General features: G+C 58.1%; 2 protein-coding genes across 4 annotated transcripts in view; both read right to left on the reverse strand.

Moving 5' to 3' along the window:
• Positions 1 to 1,479: 1,479 nt before the first annotated feature.
• Positions 1,480 to 3,239, reverse strand: ACKR1 (atypical chemokine receptor 1 (Duffy blood group)). The gene is given in 3 exon segments (XM_042925146.1): positions 1,480 to 1,520; positions 1,523 to 2,474; positions 2,886 to 3,239. Coding segments are annotated over 3 exon segments (1,017 nt in total). The 5' UTR covers positions 2,910 to 3,239.
• A 3,463-nt stretch (positions 3,240 to 6,702) lies between these two features.
• CADM3 (cell adhesion molecule 3) overlaps positions 6,703 to 18,447 on the reverse strand; it is a 29,271-nt gene continuing 17,526 nt past the window's right edge. Inside the window, exons 2-10 of one of the 3 annotated variants that reach the window (XM_042926017.1) lie at positions 18,193 to 18,294; positions 16,007 to 16,147; positions 15,368 to 15,520; positions 14,570 to 14,707; positions 14,088 to 14,258; positions 11,862 to 11,952; positions 11,296 to 11,465; positions 8,739 to 8,864; positions 6,703 to 6,942 (exon numbers count right to left, since the gene is read on the reverse strand). In XM_042926017.1, the coding sequence (XP_042781951.1) occupies positions 6,824 to 6,942; positions 8,739 to 8,864; positions 11,296 to 11,465; positions 11,862 to 11,952; positions 14,088 to 14,258; positions 14,570 to 14,707; positions 15,368 to 15,520; positions 16,007 to 16,147; positions 18,193 to 18,294 (1,211 nt within the window). In that variant the 3' untranslated portion in view covers positions 6,703 to 6,823. Of the gene's footprint in view, positions 6,943 to 8,738; positions 8,865 to 11,295; positions 11,466 to 11,861; positions 11,953 to 14,087; positions 14,259 to 14,569; positions 14,708 to 15,367; positions 15,521 to 16,006; positions 16,148 to 18,192; positions 18,358 to 18,447 lie in introns of those variants that run through there. The other 2 variants (XM_042926015.1, XM_042926016.1) reach the window with 2 other exon arrangements.

The raw sequence follows: 18,447 nt of genomic DNA on the forward strand, positions 1-18,447 counted from the left end.
AGCTCCCGCCTGCTCCTCTCCTGCACTCTCCTATTTATCTCCGAGCCCGGAGAGTCCAGCAGAAACGGTGTAGGGGAAAACCGGGTTAGCCTGCATCTTTAGGAAGCGGAGAGGCGGTACCCGGATTCAGACAGGTGGGGAAGGCACCCTCTCAAGTTTCCCCAGCTTTGAATTGGCTTGGAGGGAGAAACTCGTTTTTGTGTGTGGCATCTCGGGTAGAGGGTGAATTTGTTGGTGGCAGAAGTTGTTCTTCTGCTTATCCAGTGGCCTTCCGACCATGGCCCAAACTTGGAGGAAAAAGCCCCCAGGGTCAGGATCATGCAGCCAGGGAGTGGCGGGGGGGGGGGGGGGGGGGCTGGTATCTGGGGGAGAGGCTCCCAGGGCAGCGGGGTGTGGTGTAGAAGGTGGAGGGAAAGATTTGTGGGGCGAGAAAGGTTCATTTCAGGAGCCGGGGTTTGAAAGGGAAATTTGGGGGATTCTAAGCAGAAGATGAGTCAGATCAGGCCCCTCCCTTTGAAGTGTCTCAACCTTCTGGACTTCTTGATGTTTCGTTCCCACTACGCATCCCACACAGAAAAGACTCAGCGCAGAAGCCGGGGGAAAGAAAACTCATTTGGGCAAGGACTGAGTCATAAATCCTGATTCCACGTCCTGAAAACCAGGACGGAGAGGGGGACAAAGTGGAAGGAAGGGTCTGAGAGAGGTCAGAGCTGGCACACAGGTGTGTGTGGTGCGGACACTGACGGGCAGGCGAGCCGCACGCGGACGAGTGGTATCTCATGCCTGCACCCAGCATGGATGGGTCCCTACAGATAGAGACAGATGCACACCCACGTGAGCACACACACACACACACACATGCACGCGCGCGCACGCACGGGGATTAGGGTCCTGCCGAGAAATAAACTTCAGAGAGATGATTCCTGGGAAGTGGCTTTGGGAATTCTCTCGAATGAATGTTCCCGGACTAAGTGAGGTCCCCCAGGATGCTTCTCTCCTCCTTGCCCACCACCCTGATCTCTAAGCAAAGCCAACAGGTGTCGGATAGAAGGCGGAGAGGAAGGCGGGACGAGCCAGCCAGGGTGGGGAGTCCCGTTCTTGGCTCGTTTTCACTCTTCTCTGTTTTTCTCTCTCTGGGGCCCATGGTCTCTATCCCTGCTTTTCCGCAACAGTTTCTCTTCCTTCCTCATCTGCTAAGCCATCTCTTCGAGTTTTTCAGGGGCAGCGGCTCCCCTCATTCTCTGGTGCCTCTTCTCCTTGCCTTTGAGATAGCGGTAGCCTCTAGAGAGAACATCTGTGCGCCCTGAGGGTGTTTGTACACTTTCTCCCCAGGCCAGCTAGAGAAACAGACGCTGGCCGGGAAGTCTGGTGTGAAATCCCTCCCTCTCTCCCTCTCCCTCTCCATTCTCCTTCCTCTCCTCTGCGTCCCCGGATAAAACGAGAAACCAGCAGCTCGGTAACAGTAGCGTAGACTTTAATTCAGGTTGACAGGTGCGAAGGGAGCTGGGACTTGCCTCCCGGGGGTCCAGATGAGAAGGCCGTCTTGCCGAGAGAGGCAGGGAGGGCAGGGGCGTGCGGGTGGTCTGGTGGTAGAACAGGGCCAGGAGCAGGGGCGTGGCCACACCGTGGAGTATCGCCAGGGCCTCTGCCAGGTGCAGGAGCAGGTCCAGAGCCTGCTGGGCCAGACACGTCGACAGTACCAAGGACTTGGACCTCACAAGGAAGTCCAACCCCAGAGCCAGCCCGTGAGGCCACCAGAAAACAAACCAGACCCACAGGACACTAACGCAGGGACCTGGCCACCTGCCCCACGCTTTCGTCAGCGCCTTGGTACCTAACAAGCCCAGTGGCAACAAGGTGAAGGCGGTAAAGCTGGCCACCACGTGCAAAAGCGGCAGAAACCTGGGGCTCTTGTTGAAGCTCAGGGAGCAGAGTCCACGGGAAGTGTCACTGGCCAGCGTGACGGGCAGCCCCAGGAGAAGAGCCGCTCCCCAGAGTCCTACAGTGAGCCACAGGGTGATGCCCGCGACGTGGCCCACATCCAGTTTGGGGCCCAGGCAGGCGTGGCACCCAATCAGCAGAGCCTGGGCAAAGGCTGAGCCGTACCAGAACAAGAGTGCCAGGCGGCACAGGGCCGTGCTCTGGATCCCGTTGAGGCCCGGGGCCAGGATGGGCACCACGATACTGAAGAGGGTGCTGCCCACGGCCAGCTGTACGAGGACCGGCCGCTCAGGGCAGACCCGCCAGTGGAAGAGAGGCCTGAGAAGCGCAAAGAGCACGGCTCCCCCCGCAAGGATGCCCAGGACGCTGGCGAGGACGAAGAAGGGCAGAGAGGAGTCGTCGAGCAGGGGGCAGGAGCGGCAGGGGGCGGCGGCTTCCACAATGCTGTAGTTGTAGTTCATGTCATAGGAGTCATTAAACTCATCCCAAATATCTTCTCCCAAGGTGAACTTTGTAGCGTCCTCATCCGCCACCTGGAGGGCATCCCCAAAGGGGACAATCAGATCATCGGCTTACCCCACTGAAGAGTCCGGGGGAATGAGGGCAGGGAGAGGGGGACAGGTGGAGTGGAAGCAGGGGGGACAGTGGGAGAGGCCGGCACAGGGAGCCCCGGAGCCTGGGAGGGAGGGGCAGGGGAGGGACCGGAGAGCACCGTAAGAGTCGGACGACGTCAGGGCCGGGGCGCCCGGGACCCGGCTGGAAGTGAGGACGATGATGGTGGGGGGGGGGGGGGGGGCAGGAGACCAGAGTGGGAGGGAGAAAAAGGAAGAAGAGGGAGGGCGAGAGACGAGGAGAGAAGGAAAGGCGTATGAAGACCACCGAGGGGCAGACAGAAAGACCACGGGCCAAGAGGTGGGGGGCCGCGGGCCCGGCCCCACACTCACCCAGTGCTGCAGACAGTTCCCCATGGTGCCGCTGAGCTCAGAGCAGGCAGAGGCAAGGGCCGGGGACGTCCTGTCGGTGACTGTGGCTCCAAGATAAGTGCCAGGGACTAATGAAGGCCATCAGTTCTGGGCAGGGCCATGGGCCAGGCGGCGGGGGGGAGCGGGAAAGTCAGGAAGCCTTTGCCCCACGCCCATTGCCTGTCTCGGCCTCAGGCCCGCGGGGGGCACCAGCCCAGGACTTCCTGTTTTGAGGCTGGATTCCGCCAGTGGGACCTGCACTCGGGAAAGGAAAAAGGTGGCGACCAGATAGCGGGTATTTTCCCACAGGTGGAAAGGGAGGCTGAGAAGCCAGGGGGCTTTCCAGCCAGGACGGATCCTTCAGGCACAAGGAAGGAAGAGAGGGCCAGGGGTTACGCGCAAGACAGCGATAAGAGGCGTGCTGGGAAAGCGGAGGGAAAGGACAGTCGATGACTCTCGCTGCTTCTCCATCCCCTTGAGCTGGATCCAGGCGACATGTTTGTGGGGGGGGGGCGTGTCAGTGGGGCCTGGGGTTGGATCCTGGGGGCGTTCGCGGCCTGAGGGGCCCGTGCACCTGTCTGTGTGGGTGGCTGCGTGCTGTGTGCCATGCGCGCGGATCTGAGGGCTGGGCGTCAGGCAGGCGTCTGGCCGGTCCGGTGTGAGTAGGGGAAGGGCCGGGGGGCAGTCGCCCAGGCTGCACAATGAAGCTGCTTCGGGGAGTGACGGGGTGTCTGTCTGGCCACCGGTGGGCGTGGTGAATGCATTCGCCATGCAAGCACCACACACAGTGTGACGAGTCAGAGCAGCCCCTGGCGGAGGATGGGACAGCAGATTTTAAAATGCTGCCTGTGGGGTAATCTCTGTCCATACTTCTGTCGGGGGCCGGAACGCCTCTGGAGCTGCTACACGGGGCTGGCGTCCTACCAAATGTGAAGTTCCTCACAGGGCTGGGGGCTTCGACGGCTCTCGGGCCGGCAGAGGGAAAGCATTCGCCCCGCGGACGCGTCCCCCTGAGCCAACGCCTCTGTTCTTCCGCGGCCCCTTCCCCTCCGCCGCTTCTCACGGTCTCTGCTCTTTCGTTCCCCACCCCTGCATTTTACTCTCTCTTGGGTGGGGAGAGGGCCCGGACGTTGGGAGGGGGGAGTCACGGAGCATCGGAGTCAGAAGGATGAGATAGGGGCCCGTTAGGTGACACCGTTTCATTCCAAGAAAGCATGGGATGTTTTTACTCGGTTTCACCGGGTAGCTCTTTCTCATCTATATTGGGGTGCGTGCGGCCAGAGGGGGGAAGCAAAGACACACGGGGGGGGGGTCCCTCACACAGATGGTCCCCGTTCCCCCCAGGGTGCCAGCTCAGTTCAGGTTCGACGTGAGCGGGTTGGACAGTGGCTCTGGCGGGGGCTGGGGGGGGGTCTCCCCTGCAGTGGGGTTGACGGTGCCTCCGAGGGGGGTCTCTCCTGCAGTGGGGTTGACGGTGCCTCCGAGGGGGGTCTCTCCTGCAGTGGGGTTGACGGTGCCTCCGATTCCATCTCCTCCAGCACCGCCGGGCAGAGGGCAGCGGGGAGCAGTCCAGGGCCCCACCCCGCACACTCTGGAAGGCACGGACCCAGCCCAAGGGGGGTGAACACCCTTCTCTCCCTTGGAGAGTTCTGTTGTTTCCATCAGAGACGCCCTCGGGCGAGCGGCCCGGCAGGTGCAGGGGACACCGGCAGAAGCCCTTACACGCACATATCCCCACGGGGGCAAGGGCAGGAAGAAGGAGGCAGCCGGACGACACGGATAATCCAGATATATTGAGGGTGGCCCCTCTGAGATCAGCACAGGAGAGTTAGAAAGATTATAAAGATACACGATCCCCTCCCTGCTCCCGTCCCCCCACCCCACAGACAGACACACACAGCACGACGGCCCCTCCCCCCGCCCCCCCGTACAAATATGGCTTCTGTGTAATATGGACAGAGTGGTTCAGCTCAAAGAGGAAAGGTCATTTTCCCAAAAGCGGGTGCTGGGAGACGGGGAGCCCACGGGCCTGGGGCCCCGGGCCGCCTTGCTGCTGTGAGGTCGGGGGCGCCCTGGCTCAGGCGGGGGTGGCTGTGGTGCCCGAGGGCCCTGACCAGCGGCTGGAAGATTCGCGAGGGCGTTACCTGAACTGAGGGGGGTGTGGGCAGGCCTCAGGGAGGACGTGCTGGAGCGGGGAGCGGGGCCAAGGGGCTCTGGCTCTGAGGCAGGGCGCCCCCAGCAGGACAGGGAGGGCGAGCAACCTCATCTCCACGGCCACAGAGGAAGACAGAAAATCGAAGGCAGGGGTGGAGATGGGAAGGAGACGGGCTTCAGCCCCAGCGCCCGCTGAGCAGGGTAGCGACTACGCACGGGGCGGGGAGAGAAGTGACCGTGGTCATTCCAGGGTCAGTGCCGGGGACAGGCCTGCGGGCTGCATAGCAGAGGCTGTGGCACTGACTCCATGGCTCTGAGAAGGGAAATCGAGGCAGGGTTTGGATGCTCTGTGTCTGAGGGAGAGACGAGACGGACAGCTGAGCAAAACACATTCTGGGACTGTTCTCTCCGCGACGGGCGGGCGCCGAGGGTGGCCTGGGACGTGCGGGGGTGCAGCGGCAGCCCAGGCGAGGGACACAGCCCGACCAGGGCTCCCCTGCCCCCGAAGCCCTTCCTTCGTGCGTCCTGCCGCCTCCCACCTGCCCACCTGCCCCGGGGCCCTCTCTCTTTCTTTCACATGCGCGCGCGCACACACACACACACACACACACACACACACGTGCACACACAGACACAAGCACAGACACGACAACCACACACCCGCAGAGTTCACATTACTCCCCTCGTCTGGGCAGGAAACAGCTCAGTGCAGTGAAGCTCCTTTTAGTATTTTTGTTGTTATGTCTGCCTGGCTGCTGAGGGAACGGGAAGGGGTGCAGGCGGCACAAGACGGGGAGGAGTGGTTGCCGAGCGATGCCATGGAGGAGTGGTTGCCGAGCGACAGTCGGGGCTCGGGGCTCGGGTCAGAGCGAGGGGCCCGGAGCGGCGCCGCTCCCACAGCTGCCGGAGCCGGGAGGGGACAGCCTTCCTCTGCGCCGCCCCCGAGGGGCCCGGCTTCCCTGGCCGTGGAGGGGGCCCAGGGGTCCACCGCCATCTCTGCGATCCTTCCTCTGCCTCTGCGAGGTCCTCTGCCAGGACCCACGCCTCCTCGCGGGGGCCTGCATCCTCCCCGTGTCGAGGCCCCGGGTCCCTGCCTGGCTGCCTGCCACCTGCAGGTCACGCCTCCTCGGGACCCCCCCCCCCCCCCCCCCCCCCCCGCTCGCCCCTCTCCCGCGGTGGTGGGGGAGGGGGGTGACGGTGGTGGGGGAGGGGGGTGACGACGGGGGGCGGCGCCTGCTTCCCTGTCCCCAGCTCGAGGTGTGCGGCCGGCCAGCAGAGGGAGGGCCCCTGCGGCTTCCGCCCACCACCTCCCCATCCCCTCCCCGGAGAAAGCCAGGTGGAGGACGCGGGGCTGGAGAGGGCACCCGCCCCCGCACCAGCCCGGCTCAGAGCCCTGTCCTGACCCCTGCGCCTTCGCCCTCCTCCTAACACTCCAGGGGCTTTAGCTTTCCTCACCCCGGGGCCCCTGCCCCTCCAGCCTGGAGACGGATTTGATTTGGGATTGTTATAAAAATAATAATAACCCAAACGCAGAGAAGCCACGGAAAGGGCTGAGGGCAACCCTCCCTCCCCCCCGCCCTCCTCCCTCCCCATTCCAAACCGAGTACAAAACCGCACCCAAAGCAGACATTCTGTACAGGGGGGTGGGGGGGCCGGGGAGCAAGCGGGAGGGGCGGCCCTGGGGTCGCTCTGTACAAGTCCAGGTTGGCGGTGGCCCCGGCAGTCCCCGCGGGGCCCCTGGGGGCGTAGGAGGTGGCTGGGCGCCTCTAGATGAAATACTCCTTCTTGTCATCCCCGCCCGACTGCCCGCCTTCTGCGTTGATGATGGCTGTGTCTGCATCTGGGGCGTCATCCGAGCCTTTGGCCTCGTGTGTCAGGTAGGTTCCTGGGAAGAGGCAGTTTCCACACCTCTGAAGCCCCCTGCCCCGGCCTCGCCCACCCACCGCACCTGCTCCTAGAGCCTTCTTCCCCGCCCGACCCAGTTTGCATCTTGCTGTCAACATCCATCACCTGACCACGCCCCCACGAATTAACGAATGCTAACCTTAATTAGAATCTCATTTATAATACAGGCAAAAAAGCGTGCGTGTTAGTGCATGTACGTGTACGTATGTACACATGCGTGTGCGCGCATGTGAGTACGTGTGTGTATAGGTGCGTGTGTATGTGTGCCTGCATGCATGTGTGTGCACGCGAGTATATGTGTGCACGTGTGTATGCGTGTATGCATGTGCATGCCTGTCTGCACATGTGTGCTCAAGCGTGCATGCACCTGTGTATATGAGTATGCATGTATGTACACGTGCGTGCCTGTGTATGTGTATGTGTACATGTGTGTGTGTGTGCACCCGCATGTGTATTGTGTACCTGTGTGTATGTGTGCATGTCTGTGCACCTGCGTGTGGAATATGTACCTGTATGTGTATGTGTGCATGTGTGTGTATGCACATGTGTGCATAAGCATGTATGTGTGCACATCCTGTGTGCATGTGTGTGTGCACCTGCATGTGGAACGTGTACCTGTATGTGTGTGTCTGCATGTGTGCATAATCATGTATGTGTGCACATCCTGTGTGCATGTGTGTGTACCCATGTGTATATGTGTGTGTGTGCACCAGCATGTGGAACGTGTACCTGTATGTGTGTGTCTGCATGTGTGCACAATCTTGTATGTGTGCACATCCTGTGTGCATGTGTATGTGTGTACCTGTGTGTATATGCGTGTGTGTACCTGCATGTGGAATGCATACCTGTATGTGTATGTGTGCATGTGTCTGCACATGTGTGCATAATCATGTATATGTGCACATCCTGTGTGCATGTGTGTGTGTGCATGTGTGTATGTGTGTGTGTGCATCTGCATGTGGAACATGTACCTGTATGTGTGTGTCTGCATGTGTGCACAATCATGTATGTGTGCACATCCTGTGTGCATGTGTATGTGTGTACCTGTGTATATGTGTGTGTGCACCTTCATGTGGAACGTGTACCTGTATGTGTATTGCGCATGTGTGTGTGCGCATGTGTGTGTGCACGTGTGCATAAGCATGTATGTGTGCACATCCCGTGTGCATGTGTATGTGTGTACCTGTGTGTATACGTGTGTGTGCACCTGCATGTGGAATGTGTACCTGTATGTGTATATGTGCATGTGTATGTGTGTACCTGTGAGGACACGCGTGTGCACACACACACCCTAGATGGGGACAGGGAAACTGCAGCTCAACCCCTCAGCAGGCAGCCGAGATCCGGGTCCGCCCAAGCACTGGGCTGCTGGCTAAAGCAGTTGCAGAGGGGAGCGCCTGAGAGGAGGGTCTGCGGGCACGGATAAGGGGAGGCGGGAAGAGATGGTGTGGGGACAAGGGGCCAGGGAATCAGAGGACAGGTAGATGAGAAGGCAAGAAAGTGCAGGACAGGATGGGACAGAGAGGCAGTTCGGGCTGGTCTCTGCCTTCAAGCAGGAGACCCTGGAGGCAGAGCGGCGTGGGAGCAGCAGCTGGCTGAGTGGGAAGATCACCGAGGGATCGGGCTCTACTGCGGGGTTCGTGGCGCTCAGTCATCGCAGGGCTGGCTGCCTCCTTTCTTCCTCTCACACTCCAAGGGGCCACTGAGTCTCCAAAGGCCTGCCCCCAGCCCCCGGCTGCCTCCCCACCTGCCCCCCAGCCCCCTGCTGCCTCTGACCTTTGTGCCGGATCAAGTAGTGGCCCAGGAAGATAAGCAGGATGAGAAGCAGGAAGACGATGAAAGCCACGATCCCACCAATGATGGCGTGGTAGGTGCTGGACGACGAGGGCACTGGGCTGGGGTCTGCAGGGAGGGGACGCACACAGTCAGACCTGGGAAGAGCCCTTGTCTTAGAGCATCTCCGGCCATGGGTATCGTACACAGCACAGGACGCGGGCCGACATCAGGAGAATGGAGCGCGTCACACGGCAGAGGGGATAAGCCTTATTTTGTACCCTTGTCTGGAACGCAGTAATTATAAAACAAATTATGTCTTCACGAATAAGCTGATGAATCTGCTCACACTCAACCCTTTAAATTGTGTCCGTGGCACCGAAGCTTTGGTCCAAGTAGCTTTAAGATTTCCATAATTTCTTGTTCTCTCTCTTGCTTCGACTTTCAGCGGGTATCAGAGTATTCCTTCCCTGTCATCATGCCCTCTTTCCCTCCTGCCTGCTTGATGTCCAGAACTGGCTTCTGTCGGGGGGCTTCCCAGTCTGTTCACCTATTGCCCTGAGACCAGATCGAGGAGGTCTGTCTGGTGGACAAAGCCAAGAATTGGGAACTCTGGCAGCACCTTACAGAAGGCGATGCTGTGTAATAACCAGTGCTCCCTCTTTGCAGAGGGAGAAGTTCAGGGTTCCAGCTACATCCCAGTCCTGCAGCGTGTCTCATCTGGGAGATCTGGGACATCCCAGCATCCAGAGGCTTATGGGAAAGGCAAAGAGACTTCCTTCATGGATGGCCCCGGTGCTTTCCTCCCACGGTGGCCCATGTCTCCGCCATCAGATTAGAGAAACCGCCCTCCACTGCAGCATTTACAGGGGACAGATCCTCAGAGCACAGCCTGGGCCACAGGCATGCCAAGGACAGCACCAGCTTAGTCCAAGTCCCAAATATCTGAGGAGACGGCGCCCAGGCCCAGGGCATAGGCTGGATGTGTCCAAAATTGCATTAGCCGTAGATATAACTCCTCCACCCATGGGAGAGCCACTGTTTTCCCACAGACTCTGCTGGAGTCTTGAGGCCTCACTGACTCCTTATATATTTTGTCTTTCCTACCCTGTCTCCTCAGGCTTGACTGGGCAGCTTTTTGGTTCCTTGCCTGTCTACGCCTAATTCGAAAAGAACACATTTACGCTCTGGTTTTTTGGTGTTTTTTTTCTGCTCTGCTTGGGAGGGAGGGAGAGGATGGGCCTTGGGAATTCATGACATGATGGGGTGGGTGTGAGGGTGTTAAAGCGGAAGAAAAGGAGGGAGGTTACCCCCGTCTTTCTCCCAAGCAGTAGGTGATACGGTCCACATTAAAAAAAAAATAATCCTGGATCATTGTTCCAGGGGCTATGGAAGTGGAAATCTCTTAGAAAAACACAGCTTCCCACGGCCATCAGTTACGGATCCCTGTCTCTAGGTAGAACTCCATTTCTTCCTTCCAGGCTGGTGGCGTCAGGACTGCTTAGGATCCTCCTGGAGGAAAATGCAGGACCCCCTCCTACCACCAGGTGTCAGCACCGAAGCAGTCATGTCAGACCGACCGCTGGTGGGGGTGGGACCGGCAGGAGACCAACCACAGGGGCGCCAGAACTTTCTCTCACTGCCAGTGCCATCAGAGTTGGCCGCGGGAGCTCTGGGGGCCAACACTGGACCTCAGCCTTGCTGCTGGCATCCTACAAGAGCTCTGTCGTGCGGAGGCAGCTCCCACATGCTGAGGTCTGCCCGTGGAGCCAGAATCACCCCATCTACACAAACATCCTCGTCCCAAGGTCTCAGGTCTCTTATCTATGGGAACCTCAACTGCCATCACCTCGCTGATTTAACGGGCATTTCCAATAAGGGAGTCCCTGCTGTTCCCCCGACAGCGGATCTCCCCTATTCTCAGGGAAGGCTTGTGAGGTTTTCTGGCGGGACCCCACTGCCATCGGGTTCTTCCAGACTTCTGCCAACTCTCCAGTAAAGGGACCTCCATGCTAGCCTGTCACTCCTCCTGAAGCTGGGTTTTGTGGTCACACCTTCGGGGAGAACTTCAGAGAAGAAGCGTCACTAGCGTCTCGGGAAGACAGGGCGTCAGAGGAAATGCCCTGTGCCTCAGCCGAGTACAAGCAGATCTCTGTGTTCTGCCTCGACCCACTCTGCTGTGGCCAAGGAAGGCAGGAAGGAGTGCAGCGGCATGCCTCCCATCCTGGTCACGGGAGAGGCAGCCCACTGGACAGGGAAACCCCCACAGCTGCCCCGGAGAGACTCTGGGGCCTCTGCCAGAGTGGGTGTAGGGGTGCGGGGAGGGGGAGTGCAGGGGTGCAATGACGGCATCATGTGGGCCGCCAGTGCTAACCAGAGGCAGACCAGAGCCCGCTATTGTGTTGATCGTCCCGTATTACACATTCCAGAGTGGACCCAGAGGCCGAGGTCCAGGCCCTCCCATGGCGGGCTCCTGTCCACTCACTTGGCCCCGTGCATGGCGAGGGGCGCTCTCAGGAGATGGAGAGGCAGAGTGCGGGGTGGACGGAGGGGGGCTCACCGTTCACGTTGAGCGTGTAGTAGGCCTTGTAGCTGCCCATGTTGCTGGTGGCCGTGCAGCCGTAGGTCCCGCTGTCGCTCTTGTTGAGGAAGGGGAAGATCAGGGCACTCTCCTGGGTCATCTTTAGCGGGGGCACACTGCCTTCCTTCTCCCACAGGTACTGCTGGGGGCTGTGGAGGCAGAGAAATCACACGTGTTAGGGGGAGAGCAGGCCGGGGGGACAGAAGGGGAACAAAAACAATAACTGGGCAAAGGAAGTCAAGGACAGTTTGACGAAGGCTCAAGGAGTTACAGGAGCCACAGACACGAGCTGCTCGGAGGGAGGGTTCGATTTGAGGATGAAGGAGATTTTCTAACTTGTGTCTGACTGTGGCTTGGTGCCCCTGGGGACCTCGGGGACAGCCAGGGGGTGACCTTTTCTGCTGCTTTGTAAGAGAAACAGTCAGAGGATGGATGGTGCTGGACAGGGGAGCAACGGTAGGAGGGAGACGGGGACACTCTAAGGGCAGATCACAGTCTGAGGTACAGAGGGGTGGCAGGGGCAGGAAGAAAGTGGATCTTCTTACACGGGATTTCCGCGACCCTCACAGTGAAGCAACAGCTTCTGGCCCTCGCGGGGATGCGGAGGGTCTGGCCTAATCTTCGCCGTTGGTGTGTCTGTGGAGAAGGAAGTGATGTCAGGGCAAAACTGTCCCAGCGTCCAGGAGAGGGCCGCCATGTCACCGTCACCAAGCCGTGTATTACAGGCTTTACCCCTCAGGCGCCTACGGGACCAGGGACGGGGCCTCCGCCCTTTGCCTCTTGCAAGCCAAGTCCACTGTCGCTACTGAACGTGCGTGAGATTCGCACTGCAAACTCGTAGAGGTAGGATTTCTGAAGGTCTGTGCTTGGTGGGACCCGAAGGGGCATCCTAACAGGGAGCTGAGGAGGGTTCACGGGTGCACCTGTGCCCAGCACATAAATGGGACGTAATCCACATTTCTGACAGAACCAGTGAACTTGAACTTGATCATTTATTGAGCTCACAATCGCTCAATCCTCTCTGCTCTGCACGGGAGTTTAAGCCGGGAGTGACACTTGCACACAGAGCATCATTTTTAGTGGTCAGCCCAAAAGTGAAGGAAGAGCTTTGCAACAACAAGAGACAGGGGTCATATTTTGGCTGCAAAAAGGCACTGACATGATATAGATGGGCTCTGTGACGGAATAATGGCATCTGCCACTGGCACCATCGGGCTGCTAGCATGCTAGGTCCAGATGGCCTCACAGAACAATGCAACCAGATGCTGGTTTAGAACAACAGATAAAGAGGCCAAGCTTCCCCTGAGGACAGAGCCAATCTTAACACCCAGTTAATGGACGTGTTTCCATCAGATCAAACAGGACAAAAAGAATCAGGCCAGATGAGAGAATGGGGGTTCCAGGGTCCCACAACCACAGAAAAGTCTAGCACAGTGCCTGGGGTATAGCATTTGTTGACTGACTGCTGATCGCAGTTGGGCCTAGAGGCCAGATGATCTGCTACCTAATAGAGAAGTCTTTGGGGTTCAGACAGGGGAGGGCCCTCGGAGCCCTGGACAGAGACCAGGGCCTGGGGGAAACGACCCCAAGGCCAGGGGTCCCCACGCTCAGAACTAATGAGCAGAGAGGCACCTTACAGCGATATAGAAGTTTACAAAGTTCTTTCATATATTTTCCCCTCGATCCTCACGTTAATTCCGTGAAGTAAGGGGAAAAGCCACTGAGAGGTGGCGAGCTTTGGTGAAAGACACACAGCTAGTCACTGGTGGCACCACAGCTGGGATCCGGGCCAGCTGCCTCCAGCTTGCGAGTCTGCCCAACGGAAGTGACGTCACCCCAAACCTGCCTCACGTTCAGCAATGGGCTTCAGCAATGGGTCTAGCAATTAGTTTGAAGAGCACCGATGTCGGTCCTGGATCTTCCATAAAAAAGATGAAGCACTGGGATTATTTTAGGAAAATGGCCCGCCTCTAGATAAGTTAGGACAAGAAATGCCTAGGACAAGAGTAACTATCTTCTGCTTTTGTACTTTCTTTCATCTTAGTTCCTCCCACTCGGAAAAGTTCCAAATCTCCTGAGGTGAGGGTGGATGTGCCCCGTCCGTACTCAAGGCAGATTCCACAGAGAGACGGGGACCCTTGGAAAGGCTCAGGGTAGTGACTGTGAATCCCAAGAACACCACAGCTGGGGCAGACGGGAAGGACCGCCAGGAAAATCTGGGAAATCACAGTATGTTGGTCTCAGAAGGGGCCTCAGTGACCGCCATGTTCATTTTCTCATGTTACAAATAAAGAGTCAAGCTCAATGGGGTAAGGCTATTTCCTCAACCCCCATGACCTGTAAGTGGGGGAGGGCAGACTGGAACCTGCATCTTCTGACTCCTGACTTGTCACACGTACACCACAGTTTACAATCTGGCTGCATACGCCTGGCCTAGATCGGGGCTTGGCAAACTTGCCCTTTGGGCCAAATCCTGCCAGCTCCGTGTTTTTGTAAATAAAGTTTTATTGGAACACACCCACGCTAATTTGTTTACATACCATTTACGGCTGTTTTCCTGCAGCAACGGCAGAGTGAATTAGTTAAGACCGCGCGGCCCCCAGAGCCTAACATGTTTGCTCTTGGGCCCTTTATGGGACAGCTTGCCCGCCCTTGGCCTCGTGCTGTCACCTCGTGCTGTCACCTCCTCACTTACCTGTGCCCACCTCACTTTCCTTTCCCCGCCCCCAGCTCACACCTGACCCCGCTCCACCCACAAGCCCACAACATACATAGAACCTCGATGCGCTGAGAGGTGGATCTGTCAGCCCCCTTTAGAGATTCATGGTTCACAGAGCATACGATGTCGGCCCCGTCATCGTCCCGGGAAACCTGGAAGGTCACTGAGCTGCTCACGGTGAAGGTTTTACCGTTGGGATCCTCCTGGACGCGGGTTGGTTCCCCTGGAGTGCAGAACAGACACGCACACGCGCACGCAGAGTGAGCCCTAACGCACAGATACAGTGTGGGCCCCACGGCAGACGTACGGATGGTGAGTCTCAACTTAGACACACTTAGAGAGTTGTGAAACGGTTATGGACACACAGGGAGATCGTAGCCCTAACACACACACACACACACACACGAGTGTGCACGGAATATCTGTCCTTCTCCTTCTGAGGACGTGCACATACACAGACACGGAGACACGCCCGCCTCTCTTCCTCCCCCACCCGGCCACCTCCTCCTGAACCCCAAAGCAGGGGGGTCTTACCATGGAGCTCTTGGTCACCTTTCCTCCAGGTCAGCTGGGCTGCAGGCTTGCTTCCAGAAGACTGACAGTTTAGGGTGGTTGTTTCTTTTTCCCGTAATGATGACTTATAGCCAGAGATTATGGGCTTCTGCGGGATTCCTGCCATGGAGCGGGAGGGGGGGGGGATGGCCAAGATAGGAAGGAGAGGCCCCCTCAGGTGACCTCAGCTCTCCCTGCAGAGATGGCCTCTCTGAGGGTCAGGATACCTGGGTCCTGCTTTGGTTTAGAGTGTGTAGAAGACTAGAGAAATCATCTTTGTCTTTGACCTCCTCCCTAAGGACCAGTAGGGAAGGTCTGATGCGTGACCTGACACTCCACTGCGCGGCTGGGTGGCTAAAGAATTGGTGGGAAGCTCCAGGGGGGAGAGAAGGAGATGGAAATATAGGACCCGGAGAAGAGCACGTAAGCAGCTGCGGTTACTTGGACATTATAGTCACGCGCAGCAAGCACTTCCCCTGTTTCCCTCCTCCGGTCTTGGGAGGCACGTGGAATGGATGTTAGCATCTGTCTGTCGTAGGTTAGGAGATTCAGGCTCAGAGAGGGTAAGGGGTTTCCCCCAGAGCAAACAGTAAGTAGAGGAAAAAGGGTTAGATAGAACCCAGAGCGCTTTGCACTTCCTTCCGTGGCAAAGGAAGCACGGACTGAACTTCTCCCCGATGCTTGGAGACCTGGCCTGGCCCCTGGCTGCCTCAGGGGCTCACCTAGGAGCTGGGTTTGCCAGGCAGCGTGCTGCGGAGCCCCTGGGGTGGGGAGCCTCACCGAGCACGGTGACGAGGGACTTGGCGGTCCTCACGGGCATGGTAAAGATGGAGCAGGTGTACTCGCCCTCATCCGCCAGCGCCACGTTGCTGATGCTGATGCTGAGCTCGTGCGGAGTAGATCTGACCAGCTGGATCCGATTGTCACGAAGGGCTGGGGAAATTGGCAGAAAGGGGGGCGGGGCTTTCACCGGCACCTGTCATGCTCACCTCCCAGTCCCAGGCTAGCGTCTCGGGGAGAAGGGGTCTAGTGTGGTCGAGGGCAGGGGACACGGCTCCAGAGACGGAGCCGCCTTTTTGTCCCAGCCACTTTGCTGAGCCGCCGGGGACAGCGGCCTCAGGGACGCTCAGAACAGCAGAGTTGGATCTTGTGGGCTTCCTCGTCAAGTCCGTGGGGGCAACACTGACACAGGCTAAATCTTAGGGCTCCTCTGGGGTGTAGGCACGCCGGGACCCTGTAGGACCGTGCACGGCTCAGGTCAGAGCTGGGACGCCGAGATTTCTCTGGAGTCAGTTGGAGAGCCCAGTGTGCTTTCCTGGTGCTCAGCCTCCGGACCGCAGGTGCACCTGCCCCAGCCCACAGTACCCCCCCCCCCCCCCCACCCCGCCTTCCCCGGAGACAGGAAACTTGGGACACTACCTCTCTTCTCCCCAAAGTAGAGAGTCTGCTGGGCCGGGTTAGACCACTGCAGGGATGAGTCCTCATGATCCTTTACTTGGCACTTGAGCACGACGGTGCCACCAGCCACCACTGTCTCATCGGACGTCCAGGGCTGGCTATCTGCAGGAGCACCAGAGGGTTAGCCTCGTGGGGAAGCCCTGCCCCGCCACCCACTTCTGGGCCAAAGTACCACCTCCTCTAACCCAGACCGTCCAAGGCCCAGGCGTCTGCGTTCTCTGAAGGCGTCGTTGTGGGGCGGTGGGGGAAGGAACAGAGGTGGCGGGGAAGGGGAGACAGACCTTATTTCCTCTTGCTTGCAATCCACAGAGAAACAGTCACCTGTCGGATGTTTGCTGAGTGAACGGACAGGGCCACGGCATTTAGAGGAATAGAGGCGCCCAAATCTACACATAGCACTGTGCGCGTCTCTTTCCTGAGAGACGGCACTTTGAAAGCACGCACACGCACCTGCCTTCCAGGCTCTCCCTTCCTGCCTCCGGCTGCAGGTGAGAGCGAGGACAGGAGAGGCGCTTGGGACGAATAACCCCGAAACTAAAAGTGAGGAGGGGCCAAGCCAGCCTCGGGTCCCCCATTCGTTGACATAAGAGGGAGCTGAGAAAACTGTGCAAGAAGTAACAAGAAAGATTCGACAAAACAGAAGAACCGAAACATTTTGGCACAGACTTTGCCACTCCTCCCACGGTAGCTTCCTTGCATCGGTAACTCACATTTCTTCCAGGATCAGGACAACCCGCCTCTCAACACACAAACCCGAATCACCCCCCACCCCGTGTTATTTTAAAGAGTAAAGGATTAAGATTTTCCCTTCCGTGCGATGGCAACGCTTTCTCACCCCTCTCTAGTCAAATTAAACAACAACAGAAAGGACGAATAAGGTATCGGATGGATGGGCCATTTGACTCCCAAATGTGCCTTCCAGTTGGCTTAGCCGGGCCCCCTTCCCGCGTGACACTCGCTTCCTCCTCCACCCACCGTGGTTCCGTATTTCCCTCGGCGTGGATTCTGCTCCCAGGGTCGATTCCCTCGTCTCCGGGACTTTCTGTGTCCCCCCATGGCAGTGACCCCCACAGAACTAAAATAAACAACGCCTTCCAGCTCTGATTCCCAAGCCTCTGTAGCATCTCTTCTGTGGCACTCACCTAGTGAACCAGCACCATTCTTCTCTGACTAGGAGGCCAAGAGACTTACTTCCTCCAGTCCCTGACTGAGTAATTTTAAACAATCCCCATGTTCCCTACGGCGCTGACCTTACCCCTGCCCTGTCTGGTATTCCTTTCTTTTTTGGCTACCGGAGCTCCATTTCCAAGAAATGCATAATGAATGCTCCTTGCAGAGAAGGGGCCCCTGAGGAGTCAAGGTGGCCTGTGCTGGGGTTGACAACAGGAATCCTGCTCCAGGGGGGCTGTCTACACACGGGAGCACAAAGTCTGGCCGCTGGTTTTCGTGTTTGGAATCATAACGGGACTGAGGGGGATCTTACGGGATCACGGAATCCGATTCCCTCATTTTACGGATGTAGACAATGAGGCAATGGAGGTGGGGTGATTGCCTACGATCGTTCTAGAATCAGTGATTCCAGGTGGGACTGGAACTCGGTCTGACTCTCTCAGTGCAGGTGGCCTTTCCGTTGGAATGCTCCTCCGGTAACCACCTAACTTGAATCTTAAAACTACGATTTTTAAGATTAGTGAGCCAGAGACGGAGCTGGCGGAGTAAACTGGGACGTGATTTATCCCTGAAATATCTGAACGAAAAGGGCTGGGAGACCTTTCATTTACTGCCAGCCATATACCAAGTGTTGACGTGTAATCCTGTTCTCCCTGGGTCCCTTTGAAGAATTCTACCTCAGTTGTGTCTTCCAGAACCTGTTTGTCCTGAGTAATACACGCCTCCTGGCGTCATTTTATTTCTGGAAAAAGGTGTAGAGATGCAGAGGTCTCTGTACTGGAGTCAGGGAAGAGGCGTAGGCGCGAGAGGGGTCGGTGGTGTGGAACTAGAGCTAAAATGTCAGATGGAGGGGAGAAGGCGCTGTGCGGTAATGAGGGGAGTGGGGACAGAGGGCAGAGGCAGCATGAGTGGGAGATGATGTGAGGATGTGGTGGGGGGAACCGAGGGACATCGTGAGGAGGGGCCTGGATTCTCACCTTGACTGGCCAGCAGGTCAGGGCTGCTCCAGACTGTGGAGCTGATTGCCTCGCCGAGTGGAGCCAGAGTTCCCAGCTCCAAATCCTGCTCCTGCCAGTAGCCTGGGGAGAGAATCTCCATCAAGGATGAGCCCTACATACTGGCTGCTGCCCTCGGGACACTTTGGTTGCTGGGGGCGGGGAGAGGACAGGCCCCTCTGGAAAGCGGGCTCTCCCGGGATCCCTTCTGAGGAAGCCAGTGAGGTCTTCCTCCGG

This window comes from Panthera leo, chromosome F3 (genome assembly GCF_018350215.1).
Source record: "Panthera leo isolate Ple1 chromosome F3, P.leo_Ple1_pat1.1, whole genome shotgun sequence".
Classification (NCBI taxonomy): Eukaryota; Metazoa; Chordata; class Mammalia; order Carnivora; family Felidae; genus Panthera; species Panthera leo.